The 17,506-nt window shown below is 37.8% G+C and overlaps 1 protein-coding gene across 1 annotated transcript in view; it reads left to right on the top strand.

Moving 5' to 3' along the window:
- IL1RAPL1 (interleukin 1 receptor accessory protein like 1) overlaps positions 1 to 17,506 on the top strand; it is a 656,553-nt gene that overhangs the window by 620,574 nt on the left and 18,473 nt on the right. Inside the window, exons 6-7 of the mRNA XM_062574156.1 lie at positions 10,246 to 10,378; positions 11,327 to 11,472. Coding sequence (XP_062430140.1) covers positions 10,246 to 10,378; positions 11,327 to 11,472 — 279 coding nt within the window. The remainder of the gene's footprint in view (positions 1 to 10,245; positions 10,379 to 11,326; positions 11,473 to 17,506) is intronic.

Below are 17,506 nucleotides of genomic sequence, written 5' to 3'. Positions count from 1 at the left end.
AAAGGTGCATCCGAAAAGGTTGCAAGGTGCATCTGAAAAGGAGGTTGTGAGAACACACTGGCACTGCAGCTGGTTGCCAGGATTTATGTTCAGCATTTGTTGATGTGGACTAGTACCCACAAGAGACCAAAGCAAGGCCACTACATTCAGTTCAGCAAGAAAAAGAAAATAAGATTTATAACAAAACCTCTGTGGTAAGAGATTTGAATGTTTTCATATGTTGGACCAATTCTCTTCAGGTTAAAAGCCATTTTTACTGAGGTTTATCCACTACATTCAAGCAGCTCCTTAGCACAACTTATTTAGCAATGCCTTTAATAGCCATCCAAGTCCCACCTTCAGTCTGCTGCTTTGCTTCTGGGTTTTTCATGGGAATAAGGCAAATGCTGTGAAAGCTGGAATGGCTTGAAACTGTCTTCCCTAACTGGTAGCAAAATCATACCAGCTTTGTAGTTGCTTCGGGCTGCAAGTCGTCTACAGGACACCAAGAAGTTACAGCTTTTAATGTATTTTTTATCAATAAACATACTTTATCAGAAAGACACACAGTGAAATACTTATTTTTTTTCCTAACGGAACCTCCCTAAAATGTACAAAGATAAAGGGGAATTGTCCGCCTGCACACTTTTTCAGGACTTTCCCAAACATTGACCCAGAGCAGTACTGTTCAAAACTAAAGCCCCAAGAGGGTGCGCTGGATGTCAGAGATTGCTAAGTGCAATTTCGTAGCTTGGTGCATGACCTACCCACCTCATTTTGGAGGTACAGAGGCCAGCATACATCTACTGCACTGGGATGCTTATGGAACTCCCTTATGCAAAGTTAAACTTAGTTAAAACATATAGCATCATTAAAATGGAAAAGTCATAGAAATGTGATCAAGGGAAGTATGGTCTAAAAAGAATCAAGAAGCAGAAAAGCAGAAAAATGATGTTATGCATGGTGTAGATGGATTTAAAGCTCCCAAGTCATAAGCCTGCATGGACTTAAAAACCATGCAAAGACTGACATTTAGAGCCACCTCTATTTTTTCGCTGGAGATATTTGGTTACCTAGGATATTTCCTTACGACTTACAACTGAAAACAGGTAACCTTTTAAAAACAGAAATTATCTTTTGGTCTGACAGAGAAGGCACATTACGAAAAAGTATTTGAGAGACACATTTGTCTACAAAAAAACATGAAAATACAAACTTCTGGAGTAAAAGTTAACTCAAGCTTGTAAAACAACTGTAGTGACTTTTCCTTCCTTTAGCAGCTTTTGCTTTATGCCTGTTATAGTTGTCTCCCATTCCAGCCTTTACTTCTGAGGAGGAAGAAATGAAAAGTATTGGCTGAAAAAAACTAACTACCATCTATGAAAATGAGAGAGCTGCAGTTAGGAGAATCAAGATTACTGGTTCGTGATTTTTGCTACCTCTAGTGAAATGAAGGTTAGTAGGACAATATACATGCCTAAGAGATGCTTAGGGCATTTGCAGCCAAAAATGTTGTAGATCACCTTTTTTCTACAGTCTGCTGTGGCTGTTGCCATCTTCATTGACTTTTTCTCTGACGGCGCTGCTATTCAGGCCAGAGAGAATTTGGGTTTCTTTTCCTTCATAAGCTATGAAGCAGTCCACTAGAAAATTGAAATAATCTTAAGATAACCTAAGATCTTGCCATGTACATTTCAGTACGGCACCTTATTAAGAGGAAAGGATTTTCTTCACAGCATAATTTACTTATAGCAAGTTACTTTTAGGATGCATTCCATTGAAAAGACAGTTTTAAAACAAGGAGCAAAGCAAGCTTTTTTTGGAGGTAATGTGTCAGTTATATTTGATTTGGTAAATACCACTTAAGCACAAAGGACAAAGTGGACAAATTGAAATATGTATATAGTATCCGCTAAAAAGAGCATTGTGCAACACGGTGTTTTAAATTGTAGGGCCATGGAATAAAATCTTTTAAATTCAACATTCAAGTTAAGAAAACTTTGACATAGTTTTCCTGAAATAACCCCATCATCTAAATCTGCTTAGAAATTATTTAGAAAAATTATATAAATATTTTTAGAAATATGATAGACCTAGTGAAATATGTTCCATGGTTTATTTCTCAGTGGAAGAGGAGGATGCATGTTAAAGAGGAAGCTCAAGCTGATAGGTACGAAATCAAAGGAAGGAACCTCTGGAGATATCTGGTCCAGCCCTCCTCAGGTCAAGCAGGGTCACCTAGAGCAGGTTGCTCAGGGGCGTGTCCATTTGGATCTTGAATATCTTTATGGATGAAAACTCCACCACTTCTCTGGACACCTGTTCCACTGCTTGAGCACCCTCACAGTAGAAAGAATTTCATTCTTTTGTTTAAGTGGAGGATTTTCCCATGTTTCGGTTTGTGCCCGTTGCCTTTCATCCTGTCCCTGGGCACCACTGAGAAGAGTCTGGCTCCATCTTTTTTTACTCTCCCCATGAGATATTCTGATAAAACACATTTATAACAGCTCCCTCAGCCTTCACTTCACCAGATGGAGCAGTCCCAGCTCTCAAACTTTCTTCATATGGGGGATGCTCCAGTATCTCCATCATCTTTACGGCCTTTCACTAGGCTTGCCCCAGTATGTCCATGCCTCTCTGGAAGCGGGAAGCCCAGATCTGGACCCAGCAGTCTAGGTGTGTTTCACCAATACCGCATAGAGGGGAAGGACCCCCTCCCTCGACATTCCTCCTGTCACAGCCCAGGGTACTATTGGCCTTTATAACAGTTTAATGAGAAGTTTCATTACACTACTAAATGCACTCTATCGATATTTGTTATCATAAACTAACCTCTCTCAAAGCAGCATAAGCACAACCAAAAGTCATTACTCATCAGCATGTAGCTCACAATAGCATTAATGAACTACAGTTTTCCTATATAACATATACAGGCTCACTCACACAGTGAGATGCTGTGGCAAATGCTGTCTTTTTAATGAGATCCACTGAGTGTGGTGAGTAATAGAGTTCTGCTGTGAATAAATTGACTTGCTGCCGATTTCAAAAAAATATTTTTTGAGAGTTGCCTAATAAGGAGAAAGATTAAGAATAATTAGATGATGCAGTATAGCATAATAAATGCCAACAGATTAAGCATGCATATTTACCAGTACTACCTCCTGTGATTACATCCCGTTTTATATCTACAATGGATTTGAAATAGATAAATAAGGTTTATGAACCAAGATTGTGTCATATTTTGTATATTAGGAATCTCACTTAGTACTATCTTCAGGAGTGAGTTCATATTCTGACCTTTTTCCCAGGACGCTTTCAAGCTTTTCTTGTTCTAGGATCACTCTTCCTCATTTGGGAATACAGTCAGCCCTACCAATACTAAGAATTTCTTCCCCTTTTCCACAAACTATCAGAAGATGATTTGCCATAAGGAGATATTTAGTGGTATTTCCAGTCTGGAACTCTATCAGGCATTTCTAGCACTAGAAACCCTGCATTTCTGGAGATTTGGCCCCGTGGTAAAAACCACAGAATTTACTTTTTTCTCATATTGATAGATCAGATGATCAATGAACATACCCTTGATTTTTACTCTTGTCAAGCAGTGTGTGGAAATTCAGTCCACAAACAGTCACTCTGTTTCTATAAATTGTCTATATTCTATCAGATTACATAAATGTAAATTTTAACCACACCTTTGTAATTAATACAGGCCTTTTTCTCTACTCTCATTTAATAAAAAATTGTGTAAGCTATTTTTACTCTATTTTACATATATCATATATTTAAATATATTTAGTTACCTGACCTAAATAGAATATCCAAAGCTCAATAGTACTGTGACTATCTTTGTTGTAAAATGTGCATCTTTATACATTAGGAAAAAATATTTCAAATATGAAACAACTGGCCAAACTCTCCAACAAATCTGGAGTTCTTCAGTGCTTTTGAGTTCAGAGTAGTGAATAGATTTTCTATATGGCGGAAAAATCACAATAAGTTGTTTATTTTACAGTACAGATATCAATATTTTAAAAGCTAGGTATTTATTACTTACCAATTGTTTCAAAAGTTGAAATAAGGGGAAAAAATGAGATTGAAGTTCACCAAGTGGATTGTACCTGTAAATAGACAGGCAAATAAAGATCAAGCTATTAATCCTTATCTTCCAGAGCTTGCATCTTGACTCTTAAATATCTAAAACTCCAGGATAAACTTTCATTCACTTCTAGGAATTTCCTATCACAGAAAGAAAAGTAATCACTTTAGAACTTTCTCAAGGGGAACAGAGGAGGCAAAAGTAGATCCACAACTGTGTGAGAGAAAGGTCTTTATAGTTGTTCCACCATCTGCATGGAGATAGCATTTCTTTGTTGTAAGCTTTTCTGGAGGGGGAAAAAAGCAGTGGGAAAAAAAAACAGAATGCACAGAAAAACCTTCAACACTTTATGGGGAGAGGAGGAAATAGGAACCAACATGTAGGTGTAGTCAATCATATCACATCTTGCAATATGAAGAGAAACTAACTTTTATCTCTGGGCTGAGGGCAAGTAACATGTAAGCAGCTAGTTACAGGTACCTACATTAAGTGTCTTACTGTTGAACTGAACTTTGCGGTTTGACTCAGCAGCTGGAAGCTTCATGCAGTAATAAAGGGCTTTTCACGGGGCAGTCTGTGCCTATGTGTGGGCAAATGACTATACTGCTTTGCTGGGTGGGGGCTATTTTTTAACTGAAAGAAAACATCTAATGAACAAAAAGTAGGGCTTTTTTAATAAGAAAAAACAAATCAGAAATTCAAGGAATTTCTAAATCCCCAGTAAATAGAGATATCTACAAACTCAAGGAAAGTTCAAAAGCCACAGCATGTCTCTGGACTTTATGCAAACCTTCAGCTAATGTTTCCTGTGGATGAATGCTTCTGCGTACTCTGAATTTGCACATTTATGGCCGAAGGAACTTAATATGGAATCCAGAGCCCTTTGCAATCAACATTCCACTTTTTTTCTTTTTAGTAGCACACCCAAATGTGGACAGGTTGATCAACGAAGAGATATAGCTACATAACAATGTTCAGCCAGTTTGTATCGTGCTTTCATGGTACCACCAACACTCAATCCTTCCAAACGTGCATCCACAGATCTCTGAGTACAGGGAATTTGAAGTTTATCTTTGTAACTATACAGACATGGCGATTTGCCAAAGATTCCACACCATGTTACTCAATGACAAGGCTGGAAATCAGCAGTTCCCAACTTATAATCATTGATTTAGCTTGGCCTTAGCTGCTCTATGAAACAGTTAGGAATTGATAACAGAATACAAAGTATCAAGGTATGAAAACATGTGTGTGAGCTGGTGGCAGCATAGCAGTGGGTGATGCTCTATGCAGGCAAGGAGAGCATCGCGAGGAACCACTGCAGAGCATCCTGCTCCGAGGGATGTCATACAGATGAATTTTCTCACAGTTGAAAATATTTGTTAGCTTTTTAAAATTTTTTAATCATGTTTGCAATATGGCTTTCAAGCTATCTTGGTTATGATTAAAAAGTTTCTCTGAGAACATGTGTAGTTTCTTCCTGCCTTTTGGTCTTTTAGAAGATATTGGCAAAACAAGTGGGCCCTAGGTGTGTCATTGATTTTGGTAAGAATTGGCACCTATCCTTCACACCTAAGAATGTAATCTTTTTTACATCTTTCCACTTGGAAGACTGATCATTTTTTGTCGGTATTCTTTCTTTATCATGAATGAAAAAAAAATGTTATTTAATGTGTGTGAGATTGACTTTATCTGCCTTGACCTTTTATAATTTCATTTTCAAGTGTTAACGTTACAAATACTGCCATGCTTGTAAGTATATAGCTATTGTCTCTACGTAAGTATTATAGCTGTACATTGTACAGTAAAAGAAGACTTGTATTTCAATATACTTAACATTTCCACTCTCTTGGCCCTCAGCGTTAGCAGATGCTGGGCATGGCTCTCAAACACTTCACTTCTGTAATACATCCTTGAGGATTCTTTTAAAAGAGGTTGTAGGAGATACCTGCTAATTGTCAGTGCTTCCCACAGAAATGGTTGTCCTTCAGTGAGGAGTCTACCAAATCGAAGGGGAGAACGGATGCCATCGCAGTGTATGCTAACATCTATGAGTAATGGTGCAAGTGTAATTTAAACTGCCCGTACAAGATGTCATTTCACTAACTACAAAACATTCACTATTTGCTAATTACAACTAGCAGGTTCTTAGCATGCTGATGTTTTTAATTATAGCTTATACACTAGGAGTTTCTTTTGATTAAAAAAACATATAGCGAGATATGTAGTTCAGAAGACAGACAGTGCCCTCTCCTGGACAGAGGCTCCCATAACAAGAGTTTGCAAAATGCCCCAAATACTGCCAGGCGGAGAAACTGGACACAAAAACAATATGTTACTGAAGGGATTTGCTGGTTTCAAGGAAGCACATTTTTTTTTCTACTGTCCTTCTGTAATCCAGGCTACTAGAAACCATACTGGGAAACAAATTTCTTTCCCAATTTTTCCAGGTCAAGGAGGTTTTGATTAATATAGTTTGAACCTAGTTGGCTAGAGTTGACAGTGCATCTTTATCACAGGAAGCAGTAGCAACATTTAGTGTTGCTTATTGTGGATTTTGTGTTTTTTTTTCAAAAATCAGCTCAATAAAGCAAACTCATATTCATAAGCAAAGATGAAGGAGACACATGCTGTTGAAGTTTGCTTTTTTTAGATAGTTTCCTACATGTCTTTATTGTGTTATTTCAAGCTAAAGAGTTAGAATTAGAAGCTCAAAATTGTCATTTTTACCTTTATCTCTTCTTGACGTTTTGGATTTTTTTTTAGTACCCTTTTTTTTTCCTTAGCAGTTATAATCTCATCCTTCTGGACATATTTAGGGTCCATAAACAAACAGCTTGCCAAGGACCTAAATTGAGAGAGAACATGCTCAAGAATTTATAGCTTCTTACTGCAAAGTGGAGAGACAAAGAGAGTGAGCGAAGCATGGATTCCCCCTAGTAGTTAATTTAAAATATGTATTTAAATTCTTTCAAAAATAGACTGTAAAACCATAATAATCCAGCATTTACGGGAAAATTTAAGTTGTTGGCTTAGAAAGCATAACACATCAATTCATCAAACATGGACAGTTTTCAGTTCATTTCTACAGTTTTTCTTAGCATAGAAAAACATACTGAGGGAAGTAGTTGTTTAAGGTTAACTGTGAATGATTTCTATTTATCAGCCGGCCAGCTGTTTTAGCTGGCCAGCTAAAATATAAAGCAAAGTAACTCTTGTAATTATTTACTTAAATTTTGCATAATTTCTAATAATTTGCAGATTTCTTAAAAACAGATTGCGTATGCAGGCCACAAGGCTGTTATAGCTGCCCTGTGTGCCAAAATAGTCATTCTTTGACCACTCGCTTCAAAAAGTTGTACTTAGAGAGAAAAATGAAGCCAAATGCACAACACACACATGAGGACACAAGGGTAGCCCTGGAAGAGAGGTCAAGATGAGTTTCCCCAAATATTCTGCCCACTCATAATATTGCCCTTGAGTCAGTCTTTGCCTGTTACTTAGGTGGGTCTGCAGCTGTGAGCATCTCTGGTCCAGAAAGAGCAGAGGGTCTCAGCTTAGTGCAGAAGTGCCAGACCTGGTCTTTAATGGTCACAGTTGGTCATTAGCTGGTCACTGAATCTTTCTTCATGACCTGCTAATGAACTTCCCACTGACTTATTGTGGTCAGGGTAGAAAGTATAGGTAATTTATAGCTCACCACCTCACATGCTAATAGCCTTTGCTCAGCAACTCTAATGGCACACTATTACTATATACATCCTTCCTAATTTATTTCCCAGGTGTAAATATTTCATGTAGAATGGAAACTTTCAGTTCTGTGTTTAAAAATATACCTAAATATTTCATGGGGGGCGGGAGGGAGGAAGTTCTTCACAGATTTAATGAGGAAAAGGCCTTAGTGTTACAATTTATTTCTTCGCGCACTTTTCCCCTTAACAAAATATGTTTATTTAAAAAAAACAAACCTATGCATGTTAATATCCACCTGGTAAAGACTTGGAGGCCTGCACTGTACAGAAATCAGCTCTCAGTGGGTGCCTGTTAGCTGCAGGAGCTCAGAGAGCTTTGATGGTTCAGTGCCTGCGGTGCCTAATCTCTGTGATTCATGGCCAGAAGCCATAAAGCTTCCTGCTGCGACCTTACCAACTCTTAAAATCTAAAAAGTTTCAGCTGGGCCTTCACTTGGTGAAAAGCTCCAGAAAAAGCCCAAGAAGTGGCAGTGATGCATTCGGTGGCTCTCTTCTCTCTCAGACCAGTAGGTAATGCCATAGGGGTTATTCTTTCACCAAAGGAGCCTGCTTTTGCTTCAATTATGCAGGTACCTTCTCTCATTCTGAGAGTAGCCAATATCCACAATTACTAGGTATTTCATAGCCCTGAACGTGTGCAGGATTAGATTACTGTAGGTGATACATTCTGTTAAAGTTTGATATTTTCATTTTCACATGTTCACGTATTATAATTATGAAGCAGAAACAAACAAAAAAGTTTGTGTATATCCTGCTATGTAATGGCTGTATGAGAGTGAATTTGCATCTGTTAAAATGTCCTGGAAACAATTTGAAAGTTTATCACGTACCATTATCGACTTTCTTGCATTTAACCCACATCAAGTGGTCTCCTAATGGCCATCTCATTCCCTGCAAATGACTTTGAGATTGCCAAAATCTTCCTCCCTGGTGCTTCAGAATGGCATTTCTTGAGCCCCCAGCATGGAGAGTGAGGAGGCGGCTTACGAGGGAGGTTGCTGACCGCTGCTCCCTGCGGGTCTGAAACAGGAGCTGGCATTAGAAAGCAAACTTTTACCGTCCCACTAGAGATCTTCAGTTTACATTTGGTAACATGGCTCTGAATGACAGAAAGACTATCCAAATGTCTCATGAGTCAAGAGATTCAATTTTGTGCCTTTTGATGATGAACGAGACCTTCCTCTGGCTCCTGGTTTGGAGCACTGGGATGCTCCTGTCTTCTTAGCAGGTGTTCCTGGCAAGCGATGATGTGTCACTGACCGAAGGGGAGCTTCTGCGAAATGCTTAACAGCGACTCAGTTGCCAAACAGCTGTCAGAAGCAAGGTGGTTTGTGCTTACCTTGGTGTTGCAAGTTCTGGTCGCAGACATACCTGTTTTACACCTTTTAGGGCCCAGATATGAGCGTTTGAGCCAGATATAGAAGCCGGATGCTTTTTAGAGAAAACAGTAAATCACTTCAGATGAATAAGATTTTTCATTTTTTAATAATAACTCATCTTTCCATTGTATAGACCCCTGCATTTGTTTCTATGCTAAAAAGTGAAAAAAGGTGTTCAAGGTGTTCAAATATTAAAATGCTTTGATCAGTAAGGACCAGATCCTGACCCAAAGCACTATATTTCAAGGAAATTCATTGATCACAGAAGGGCTTCCCGTGACATCTCTGTGCAGAATCTGTCCCTGCCTTCTTTATAGGAGCAGTAGTCAGTCAGCTTTCAAATCCTAAGATCAAAAATGGAAGGTGTAAATAAAAAAATGTATTTGGTCTCAGCAGTTAAATCAACTCCATGAAAACACTGTCCTCAGGGGGGAAAGAACCACTCCTTAAATCACACTTCCTTAATTTACTATGTAATTTCCCGCTATAGAAAATGCACCTGGCAGTTTGGAAGGGTTGGTGCCCATTAAGACAAAGATCTTTACAGCAGCGAGTGGGAGATCTTCAGCTGTGTGGCTGCCTCGGAAATGGTAGAAAGCACTCTACGGGAGTCTACCAGTCTCTTTACAGAAACCACTGTAAAGCTGACCTGAAACGGAAGTGACGACGTCTCTTTTACCTAACCTTTACCTATTTTCAGAGAAAACACAGAAGTTCTTGGTTAAGTCATTTAGCTCTCTTTCAAAAACTGCGGCCCTTTCCTTCCCTAACATATTTAGAAATCTTGGTGAAAGAATATAACGTTAAGTCCTGTTGTTATGCAACATTTCATTTTATTTCTATTGTATTTATTTTCAGAAAATACATTGAACACTGGCTAGAAGGCAAGCAGGTATTTTTGGACACTTCCAACAGCTCAAAACTGAGTGTTTCTACAGACATCACTTCTGTAAATCAAGAAAAGCAGCTGATTCAAAAATGATTTTTTTTGCAAATTTGAAATAACATATTTTATTTCTCACATTCTTTCTAACAGGCGGTTCTGCTAATCTAACCTGCCGAGCTTTCTTTGGATATAGTGGAGATGTCAGTCCTTTGATTTACTGGATGAAAGGAGAGAAGTTTATTGAAGATTTGGATGATAGTCGAGTCTGGGAAAGCGACATCAGGTAAAAAAAACAAAAAAGCTTTTTGTTCTCTAAGTCAGTGTCTTTTTTTGATAATTTTGATAGTTAATATAGTACTTGTATCACAAACAAGCTCAAGAGCATCATAGCTCTTTTTTTTTTTTTTTTTTTTTTTGCAAATCCACTCTTTACCTTTATAACTCTACCAGTAGAGAATGGGAAAATGTATGCATCAGCAAGGACTGGTATTACAGAATGTAGAAGCAGAACAATTGCTCTATTAGCACCATACTATGACCACTCAAAATTTGTGTGGTGACTTTTTCAAACTGTAGCAAACAATAATAATAACCACTAATAACAGTTACTAAGAAGATACTAAGAGGAAATAAAGAAAAATAAGTACCTCAGGAAAAACAACTCAAACGAAATATTTTAAAACATGGAGGTTTAACATGGAGTCGTGCTGGGCATCCCAGTTCTTTCCACTGATTTATAATTCACAGTGAAATATTATAATACATTCAAGAAATAATTTTTCAGGCCCTGACATTGACACATTTTTTTCTGAGCGATATCTTGAACAGTTCCAGAAAGCAGACAAATAGTGGTTTTGGCCCAGACTCGTAATGTCACCCTAAATATAAAAATAGCTGTTAATGTTCTTCTCTGCTCTAAACATTTTGAGACTTCACATACCGCTGATCACGGCCTCCGTCAGTGAGTGCGATGTATTATCAGTGTGTGCATCATCCTGCTTAAAGAAGACAATTAGCTGAAGCTCTCATTAACATTTACAAAACCAAACCTCCTCATTAAAAGTGAGGAAGAAAAGGGCATGATATAATTTAATTAAGATTTCATCAAAGCATAGCTGCATTTGAAGCCTGAGAGTTGTGAACTGTAAGTAGCGTTATTATGTCATGATTAGCTAATGCTCTGCCATGATACAAGCAGAATAGCTTACGCACTCCTTTTTTTCCTCCTTAGGGTTCTCAAGGAGCATCTCGGGGAACAGGAGGTTTCCATCTCATTAATTCTGGACTCTGTGGAAGAAGGAGATCTGGGGAATTACTCGTGCTATGTTGAAAATGGGAATGGACGCCGGCACGCTAGTATACTTCTACATAAAAGGGGTAAATATGCAGCTTTTCAGCGTGCCGTGATCTGTTATTGGGGTGGTCAGTTTGCAGTTTCCTTCTGATGAAAGTTTTCCGTTTTGTCTTCCTGAGGTATTAATAAGCAATGATTGTTTTTCCCCAGGCATTTGTACAAATTTCAAAACAAAACAGAAAGGTTGTTGTTAACTATAACTGTCACTAGGAAAAATACAGTAACACATTTTCATTATGTTTATATAGAAGATGCATTTAATAATTCATGAGTGCTAAAACTAATAAAGGCTCAATAGAGGAAGAAGAGTAGGAAGCTACAGGTAATAAGATCATAATCATTTTCTGTAAGAAAAAAAATCAATTATTAGAAGAGCAAACACAAATGTATTCCGCTTCTATCAGCAGCGCCACATAAAAACCTCCTGTCGGGGGAATTCCTGCGTAGTCTCACCGTGAAGATTTTCTTTCTAACATATTTCTTTAATGCCAGCGTTTCTGAAGTGAAGTATCATGACATAAACTTTTAAGGACCTTCCTGTTTCCACTCACATCCTGTGATTTTAGCCTCTCTAATGGCCACAGTAGTCTCCCACGGAGATAGATACAGAGCGGCAGAGAGCCTCTCGCCAAGCGAGGTGTCCGGATGCTTTGCCTCCTGGAGGGTGTTCCACATTTACCAGCTTGGTGCTCCCCACAGTCGTGTAGCAGCCCTCCGGCTTCAGGGAGCAATGAATATTCAGGACCAGGGCGCATATTTTGCTGCTGTTATTGTGGGGCTTTTTAGACCGTTTGTAAAGGTGAGCAAACCAGACTCGTGCTGTGGTTTGCACTACGTGTGGCATCCCAATTTATATCAGAGCAGCAATGTCTTCTCTAGTTTTAGCCTTGTCGTATGCAAAACCTAAGTTTAAAGGGGAGCCATAAATCAAGCTCGTGTGTATTACTCATTTAGATGTGTTTTTCATGTACCTCCAATTAATTGAATAGAATTGCTTCTTAATCATTTTTCTTCTTAAGGGATACAGATATAAATAACCAGATGTTCTCCTTAGCCTAGCTTTTGCCATATATTCTTGAATGTACTGAGATAGGAAATTAACTCATTAAGTAATTGAACTGTAGCAATTTAGCAGCTGGTAGCTATTTATCCCTAATTCAAAGACATTTGAACCCAGAGCAAGAATTTAATACAACACTCATATCCAATAGGTTGTCTTTAATAATGAAATTAGTACATGGAGCACTCAAGATAAAGAATGTTAAGGCTTAAATTACTTTAAAACCAATAATTAATTCACTTTGATTCATTCATATGCTGATGATGAGTCCTTATTTTCCCTTCCATGCCAGCAACAGCACAGCGACTGACACAGCACAGAACTCTCTTCTGTTCTGTGACCATCAGCTTTTTAATCTAGCAACGCGCATGCATAAATTTTGCAAGGATCTACTTTCCTTGCTTCTGTTCTCAGAAAAATCAGTATGTCAAATAGGCCACAGAATGTAGCCTCATGATGACATGCTTAAGAGGAAGTGGTCTCAATATTTTATTGTCATTATAAATAGTTGAAAGTAAAAAATAGCAAACGGTTCCCCAAATACATTTTTTCCTCATTAAATAAGGCTGAATCTGAAATTGTGATTTGGAAACAAAATCTGTTGTGCCCTCAAAAAGCAAAAGGTACCTGTTATAAGCCTTCTGCATACTTTGCATGTTGACAACTGTTTCAGTGAAATGATAAATTAACCATGACAGATAAAAATTCTAGCTAGTCTCTCAGGTCTCCTAGGAAAAAAAGCTTTGCACTGCTTGCTTAGTCTCCTGTATATCACCATGACAACATTTCATTTTAGGCTTCCTCGTTTAGATCCACATTTAGTCTTGGCTAGAAATGAGTTAGTTGTTTATTAATTTCTGATTATTTGCTCACTTAGAACAATCAAAACCTAACAATTAGGTATGTTTGCTTCCTGAACATCGAGGCATCTGCAGAGATATTAGTTTTGATTGGTTTTCTAGTTGCTGATCTTTTTTTCCAGCTGCATAAGCAAATAGAAATGCTGAATCTAGAATGTTCACTGAGTACCTAAAAATGAATTTATAATCCTTCTTAAACTCTACATGTAGTGCATTACCGTTATGATCAAAGAGGACAAGAAAATAGAAAGCTCTATTACTGAACAAAGAGTATCCCTGGAAAACAAAAGTATTTAGGGCTAAATGCTACAGTTGGGGGTTCACGTACAAAATGTAAGCCCTTCAAACACCCTTGTAATTGCTGCTTTGCCCCAGTCAATATATTGTCTGTAAATTTAGGTGTTCACTGGATATGCCCACTATCACCTTGTTGGATACACCAACTCTGATAAGGACAAGATGTTCAGAGTCTAAAGCACCAGCAAAGGTCTATGTGCCTCTCCCTTATTTTTCGTGACACGTCAATCCAGCAGGGACAAATTTACTTCACAGAAAATATGAGCAATACGTGATTGTGGTCCCCTACATAAACCAGTGCTAAGCGCCGGGCAGAAGTAGCTTCTGTTTTTCCCTGATTTGGCACGCAACTTGAAACCTGGAGCCTCCCACCTTCTAAGAGAAAGTTCAGGGCAACAGTGGGGTGCAACTTCCTCTTACTCCAAGAGCAAGCAAAAGCTGACCTAGTTTCAGCATCCGACATGGGAAGAAGGTCCAGGTCTGTGGCAGCTCCTTTTAGCCCAGATACAAGCAGTCTATATCACTGGGAGTTTAGCCTCTCTTTTCTCCTTGACTTCTTTTACTTTCTGATTGCCAGTGCATAAAAAAACTTATAATACACATTTTTGTGCTGCCTGATAGGTTAACCATTTGTAGACACCTAATTTCTCTCATGCACTGTGTGTAGGCACTAAAGGCAGTAGAGCATTTTAAGCATGACAGTGCCAATGCTGTTTCTTGACTGCTCCATTCTTACAAATTTTGCCCCAAAATACTCCCAGGACGAGAGGGATCAGAACCCAGGAGGTTTAACTTTCCTTCCCTTCTTCCGGCTGCTGACCAGCAGATCTCTTTCTCTCACGGTTACTATGATCATGTTACTTTCTCTTTTGTGGGAGGGGAAAAACTGCTTGTTATAGTCTGAAGCTGGTTTTGTTAGTTAGTGATGATAGCTATCTGCAGCAGTTAGGTAGCTATTTGTTACCAGACAGAGATCATCTGCAGCAGTTACATGTTAAGCTTCAATTAGATAGAAGAACCATCCAGAAATTAATTTTGAGAGTGGTACTGACAATAGCTACGTACAAATTTATTAATGGCAGACAACATATTGCAGATTATATGAGTGGATTGTACACTACAATTTTTTTTCCACAGGCTTTTAATTCAAAAATATAAGCCCATAGTTTATCAACATAATACATAACCAAAAGATAATGTATAAGCAGAACGTTTCTCTACAGTGTTCTCTCTTGAAAAGTATGACTTTCACGCTAGATCAAATCCCTTGTGGTCTCATTTAATCATATATTAAGTTGGAATTACAGATTACAGTATAATTATATGGTTATTTTTGTGGAAATTCTTGTCAGTATGTTTTAACAGCTAAAACTCTAAAGCAAAAATAATCTCTAATTTTATCCTGTCATGAGGGGTTTTTTGTCTCATTTATATTATTTTAAAAGCTAACTAGTGTACCTATATTTTTCATGGGACATCCACCGGAGCTAAGACTAAGTAATACTCTCTGTGCAGTTTTTTCAAAATACCTCTCACTTCTTCTTCCCATTTTTCTCCTGGTGTCTAATTTTCTTTCCGTGCCTCTCTTATATCTTGGTTTTGCTCTCCTCTGCCACACATAGTCTCCATGAGTGACTATCTGGCTTGTTGAATCCAAACTATGTAGCTGAGAACTGGCTGAAAAGCTTTTTTTCTGCTGGAAAAAGAAATTTCACTGAAATAAACTGTCTAGGAGAAGAGACTTATTCTAGTTTAATTTTCTGTGAAAATTAATTCTGTGAAAATGTTTGAAAAGAAAAGAATTTAAATCTTGAGGAAACCTATGAACTGGTAGGCATATTCTAAACTCTCCATCAGTGAATACATAGACATTTTATTAATATTTCTTTTACAGTTTAATAGAAAATTATGAACAACAAAAAATGCTGAATTTTCTTCAATTCATATGTTTATTAAAGATAACAGAATTGTTGACAAGAACCTTAAATAACAGTTTATCTGGCATGATAAGTAAAAACTGGTTTCATGACTTAAAGACTTGAATAAGCTAAGTTTTTGATCTCACGAGCATTTTCAGTCAGTGGAATGTGACTTCACACAGTGGTGGTGAGGAGTGACAACTGGGACTTGAAGCAGAAAGGCAACAGCAGTTCTCTTCTAAGCTCTGCAGAGAAACTGCAAGGTGCCACAGTTCTTTTGCCATAACGCTTCGCGAAGCTTCCGGATTTCCTGAATGGCAGCTCGCCACGCAAGCTGAGAGAGCAATGACTTTTATACTACACATTCTGTTAACTGTCCCTAATTACTTGAAAAGTTCAATAAAACTCTAGGGCTCAATGGAAGCAGAACTGTTGCAAAATTCTGACCCACTCGGTTCGTTAAGACATTAAACGAATGTCTTCCATTCGTATATCTTCCAGCTTACCTGTTTATCATTCATGCTGAACCCAAGAAAAAACTTTTCCAAGTTCCTCTCTAGGCTTTATAATCAGAATTGCAAGTGATTTGGTTCGATGAGAATTGTTTTTTTTTTTTTCTTTCCCCCTATGGCCATCGAAGGAGTCCAGAGGTTCTTAAGTATGCTGGACAGTTCATAAAGTCAGCCACACAAGAAGTTCATGACATAGGGCCCAAAGCGTAAAATCTCTTCTTACCCCAAGCCTAATAAAAAATGACTGTCCTTTTTACGCTCAATCTCATCTAAAGTCAGCAAATTAGTGGGTTGATAGAGACTAGTGCCTGACAGAAACTCTTCATAAGGCTGTTCTCTTCATCACTAAGGCTTTTCTCATCCTCAGAAAACTGGAGTAAGACTTCTCTAGTGAAAAAAATTGTCAGATTACTTAGCATGTGCCTAAATCTAGATTTCCTCTGAGGGTGTGCCAAACAAATTGGTTAACAGACTCCTTTTTAAAACAGCTTTTGTACCACTTTTATGATAGTTCTTCTTTTTGCATGATGTCTGTGTAAGTTCCTTCTAACCTTGATTGACAAGGAAGAAAATATTTTAAAATAAGATGTCACAAATTGTTCTTATAACCTATGCAGAGCTAAGTTATTCTTTAATGCCATCCTTAGGAGAAAAAAAAAAAAGTAAACAGTGTGTTTTATGGTCTTACATCCTTGGAAATTAGTATTCAACTTTTCCCCCACATTTTAGAACCTCTCAGTGCTTCTTACATTCATTTCTTTCAGCGGATCTAAAAGAAGTAATTGTGTGGGCTGATTTCTGTAGTGCAGTGAGCAGCTAGAAGCTCTCCTAATCAGTAAGGAGTAAGTCATATAAAATTAATTTATTAGGGGAAGCTAAACAGAGATTAATGCAATTCTGTATCACGATGACGTTTTTCCCTTCAATTTGAAGTGTAAACTGCCTTAAAGATGCAGTGTTCTGTATTTAATGTAGTAAATTTCAGTGGTGTTACAGCATCTACGTTTTCTTCCATCTTGTACTCTCTTGAACTAACATACTGTTGGAGGTAGTCAGTGTAATTATTCTCCTGCTGGGAACAGGTATCCCATACTTCTCAGAAGAAATAAAAATGTCATTGCTAAGGATATACATTTTATTATTATTATTTACTGCCTGTCTTCTAATAATGCTGAGAAATCCAACAGAACCGAGACTCAAACACACTGCCTTCTGAACTGATGAACAAGTTAACGAGATCTTTGTCTTGTATTTGCACTCATATATACACATACATACTATACATATATATTTCTGAATCTGATTAGTTCTTTCTCACAGGTAAATAAAGAATATATATTGCGTATAGATCTAATGAATAAAGTGAGGTAACTGGCCCTGAATAGTTCTAATAAATAAAAAGAAATTTC

Source organism: Rhea pennata, chromosome 1 (genome assembly GCF_028389875.1).
Source record: "Rhea pennata isolate bPtePen1 chromosome 1, bPtePen1.pri, whole genome shotgun sequence".
In the NCBI taxonomy this organism is placed as follows: Eukaryota; Metazoa; Chordata; class Aves; order Rheiformes; family Rheidae; genus Rhea; species Rhea pennata.
This window is presented reverse-complemented; position numbering and strand designations above follow the sequence as displayed.